At 38.5% G+C, this 4,808-nt stretch overlaps 1 protein-coding gene across 1 annotated transcript; it reads right to left on the bottom strand.

Moving 5' to 3' along the window:
* Window positions 1-892: 892 nt before the first annotated feature.
* LOC107037769 (malate dehydrogenase, cytoplasmic) lies at window positions 893-4,158 on the bottom strand. The gene is made up of 5 exons (XM_015256508.1): window positions 3,986-4,158; window positions 3,158-3,353; window positions 2,657-2,979; window positions 2,039-2,404; window positions 893-1,264 (listed from the first exon to the last, which is right to left on the bottom strand). Exons 1-5 carry the CDS (start codon window positions 3,986-3,988, stop codon window positions 1,166-1,168), a joined length of 987 nt encoding a protein of 328 aa, XP_015111994.1. The 5' UTR covers window positions 3,989-4,158; the 3' UTR covers window positions 893-1,165.
* Between the last annotated feature and the right edge of the window lie 650 nt (window positions 4,159-4,808).

The raw sequence follows: 4,808 nt of genomic DNA, 5'->3' as shown, positions 1-4,808 counted from the left end.
TTCTCAGGTTTTGACGATTTTTTTTCATTCAGCTCATCAGTTTTATCCTTCGTTTTTTGAATATTTGAATTGTTATCCTGATGACTATTGGATTTAGGAAGCAATTTCGAAAAATTCTTGACATCTCAAGAGTCTGAAGATTGCAATAGAGCTGTTATAGTATATTTCTAACGTAGGGAGGGAAAATAAAGGATCCTCAGTCGTCAGTGCAATTACCAGCCGAGCCGAAGGCGACCTTGGTAAGCACGCGGCTGAGGGTCCTTTATTTTACTTCCCGTGGTTAGAACGCGATTTTCCGACTCGGCGTAGGCCCAAAGTCAGAGTTCCCTCCCGCGAAGCGAAGGGGGAGGGAAATGTAACTTTGCGCCCGCCGGGACGGAAAACACTTCTGGTCCCTAAGGAGTTTTCTGGCGGAAACTACGCACGATAACTTGAGAAAAAGTGGAGATAGCAAGTTAAAATTTTGTATGATTATAACTTACAATATCGAAGGGTGGTATTTTGGATAGGTGCAATCAGCCGAGCAGTTTCGGAGATATTTACCCTTTTGTATAAATCTATTTCATTAAAAGTTTGAATATCTTCCTGTAGATACCCTGTAGCATGTGGTTACGGTTGTATGTCTGCCACAAGGACAGGGAAATTGCTGCGGATCCATTCAGAAGCTGACTACCAATGTAATTGATAGAAATAAAAAAAGGATAGGATTATTAACGCAAAAAGTAACGGTCACTTGCAGTCGAATAGGTTCGAGCCCCTGCTTGTTTTCACCCTCTCCAGCGACGTAATTTTTGACCCTATGAGGATTATTTAGGTTTACATTTGATGAGAAAGATGGTTGTTATCCTGAAAAATATTCGATTTACGGGGAAATGTAGAAAAAATCTTAACATTTTCTTGATAAATCCAAGAGTTTCAAGTTGTGATACCTTGTCCCATCCTCCTATATTTATTATAATTTCACAGTATTGGCATATGTAGATATATTCTCTGTAATATTACGATAACAACTTGACGAATGCAGAGTTTGGGGCAGACGTCATCTATACACATATATCAGCTGAACGTTAATCTTGATAATATTAACAGGTGCTTATTCCATTTCAACCTATAGCCGGCATTTAGTGTCTGGTCGTGGGGGGGTGGAGGACTGGGGGCCGGATAGTCATGGCATGAGGACTGAGTGGGCCTCAGCACGCTCTTCTTCGAGTTCTTTAGCTGTTATGTTCAATTTGCCTCTTGCAAAGTCGCTGATTGAGAGATTCTGCAAACAAAACCATTAATTCCAAATTTAAAGGAAATGTCGGACTTTTTTTCCAGCAAACAATAAGGAATATGCATGAATCTGTTTTATTTTTTTAATTTCAGGTTTCGGCTTGAAATGATGAATTTTTCATTCATAAGCATTAGAAATATTGCTCGTTAATTAATAATTGATGGTCGAAAGTTGAAGATTTCCGACGCTTGGAAGTCGTTGACTATAGGGGTAGTCGAATGCTGGAATAATCTTGAATTAGTATATTTCATAACGAGTGCAAAAATGTGTTTTTTCACGAGTTACGAACAATATTTTTCATCACAATGTGGTGGAAATTGGACTTTTAGGCACGCGGAGCGTGCCGAAAAGTTCACTTTTCGTCACAGCGTGATGAAAATATATATAATCTTGAATAATCTCAAATTTATGAATTTTAGACTCAAGAGATTATGTTACATAGTGAAAAAACATTGGGTGAAATATTAGACTAACTTTAGGTAAAGGGAATTTTATTTTAAATCATTTCTATTTTCAATTTATGAAATATTCTATTCAATAGATATATTCAAAACTAATGGATCTGGAGAAAAATATTTTTTGATTTTCTTTTACTAAGACAAATCATTAAGGAATCTTTTATTATGAATAGTTAAAGATTTTTTTATTTCCCATAATGTCGAGTTAAAATAATACTGAAAAATTTTTCATCAGAAAAAATTTGGATTTTGGATTACGAAAATCATCTCTATTTTTAATTAATGAAATATTACAAAGAGTTACCTGAACAATCTCAAATTTCCCATTATTAATGGTGACAGGAAATGAAAAAACAATGTCCTTTGGCACTCCATAGCTCCCATCAGACAGAACCCCCATGGAGACCCAGTGTCCAGGTTTGGTTCCCATCCACCAGTCCCTCATGTGGTCCCCAGCTGCCTTGGCAGCGGACATTGCAGAGGACATCTTCCTGGCTGCGATGACAGCAGCACCCCTCTTCTGAATCGTCTCCAAGAAGACTCCATTCAGCCAGGCATCATCATTGACAGCTGATGGGACAGGTTTGCCATTGACAGTCGCGTGGGAGGCATCTGGGAACTGTGTGGAGCTGTGGTTGCCCCAGATGATAACATTCTGTACTTTATCAACCTGAAATTGTCACGAAGAGGCGAACATTGAATAGGTGAACTTATTTTCCAGAGAACAAAAGATTCTACTGAATTAACTATTTTTCTGTGCTCCTGGTTTCATCCTTGCGAGTCAATCATCTCAGTAAATACCCATTTGGGGAGAAATTGTCATAAAACCTTTTCTGTGGAGAATCTCGAGAGCTACAAAAAAGGTCGAATGAGACTTTTCCTCAAAAGCCTTCCTTTTCGAGATAATTGAGATTTTAGTCACCTGAACCCCAAGACGAGCAGCCAGTGCAGCCTGCGCTCGGTTCTGATCGAGTCTCGTCATGGCAGTAAAGTTCTCCTTGGGGATGGACGGCGCATAGTGCGAGCAGATGAGTGCATTAGTGTTAGCTGGATTGCCAACGACCAGCACCTTCACGTCCTTGCGAGCGTATTTGTCTAGGGCCTCGCCCTGAACTTTAAAAATCTTGACATTAGCAGAAAGGAGATCCTTGCGCTCCATTCCTTGTTTCCTGGGCATAGCACCCACTAAAAATGCAGCTGCCGCGTCCTTGAAGGCTGCAGCAGGGTCAGCAGTTGGGAGAACCTCTGAAAAAAAAAATTTTTTTTCACAGAATGTAAAGAAAAAAATCGAGAAAAAATCTTTTCGATAATAAAAAATTGAATTTGCTGCACAAACTGTCTCTTGACACTTGTATCTGAGATCTTAATTCTTTAGTAGAGTAATTCTTTTCATGTTTTTGTAAAGTGTCCGGGGGGTTTGTACCTCTCAAGAGGGGAAGTGCGAGGTCGTCGAGCTCCATGACAACTCCTTGAAGCACCTCCATCATCACTGGAATGTCCAGAAGGCGAAGATTGATGGGTTGATCAGGCCCGAAGACTGAGCCAGCTGCCAATTGATATAGGAGTGAGTACGCTATTTGACCTGCTGCACCGGTCACCACAACATTGATTGGCTCCGCCTGATTAATAACAAAACTCATCATTCTAATCATCCTCATGAAATCGGATACATGAGAAATCCTTTGTTATTTTGAGTTTTTTTATAATTTTATTTAAAATGAGATGAGTTCTCTTTAATTTCATCTCCTTTCATTTTATGGTTGTATAAATTCTAGTTCACAAGTGCTGTTATAAAGTTAAATGTATTTACAAAACGTTTTATAAATGAAAATAATGTATGGAATATTACAATTTTCTAAATAATAGGGGCGAGCGTGGCAAAATGAAATTCGAAAAACGACGGTTTGACGCAGTTTAAGCAAAAAATTTTTTTTATTAATTAATTTGTATCGATTAGAGATAATTGGTTGGTGAATTCAACAGAATTGATGGAGAGAGAATCAACAAAGTGATGCGGTGATTTTTTGAAAAGAATTGGAATAATCATGTTAGATTTTTCGATGAAAAATTTGAGTCAGATTATTAGTCCTTTAGTTTTAATCTCAAGGGCACGTGGAGGTTAAGCTGATAAGGTTGATAAAAAGACGAGAAACGACTTCTAGTGATGCGTAGATTCTCGTCATCACCCGGAATTCTGAGAGTATGCGATGGATGAATGACGAAAGAGTGGACAAGCGACAGAATAACTCACCATTTTGAGTGATTTTTACAGGATGGGAAATTATCTTCAGTTTGGATTGCTCCAAGAGTGACGTTGCACTTGATAGAGGTGAAATGAGTCCGGTGGAGTCAGTGTTACGCTGGTGCTGCGTATGGCCGACTGGAATAATTAATAAAACCGAGGGGGCAAGACCGGGAAGAACGTCGCCGTATACTTGTTAGTAGAATTTTTTATCTTCAGTTGGTCGACTCAATTGTCATGGATAAGTGTTTCTTCACTCGATTGGAATGATTCACTCTGACTCTCCAAGATGGCGGGACATGTATCACATCACAATATTTGAAAAGGAAACCTTCTTTATCGGTTATGCCGGTGGGGTAGTGGGTGGCCTGTGATAAAATGTTGACGATGACGGCCATATAATTAGCAGGAAAATAATGAATTTTCCAATAAAATCAATTTAGATCATTTGGGAATCATTTAGGATAGTTTAGGAACATGACTTTACAATTCAGGAACTAATAATTTTTTTTTTATTAATTCTTTTTGTACGACATATAGTTAGCATGTGAAATTGTCAAATGTCATTAAAATGAGTATAAATCGATGCAAAGCCATTTGGGAATTGTAAAGGATTATAATTTGGAGTTTGGGAATTAGAAATTATTATAAAATAGTATATTTCAGTACATGTGGGGCAATATCGTCTTTAACGTGTGTGGGGTTTACAGCATGAGCCGAAGGCGAGTGATGTAACCACGCACGTTAAGGACGAAATTTCCCAACAAGTACTGAACACAATTTTATGTCAGGAAGCTTGAAACCGGCTGAATTAGACACGAGACGCGAAGCG

This window comes from Diachasma alloeum, unplaced genomic scaffold (assembly GCF_001412515.2).
Source record: "Diachasma alloeum isolate Michigan unplaced genomic scaffold, Dall2.0 Dall_scaffold_00270, whole genome shotgun sequence".
Lineage (NCBI taxonomy): Eukaryota > Metazoa > Arthropoda > Insecta > Hymenoptera > Braconidae > Diachasma > Diachasma alloeum.
Note: the sequence above shows the minus strand (reverse complement) of the source record. Positions and strands in the feature narration are given on the sequence as shown.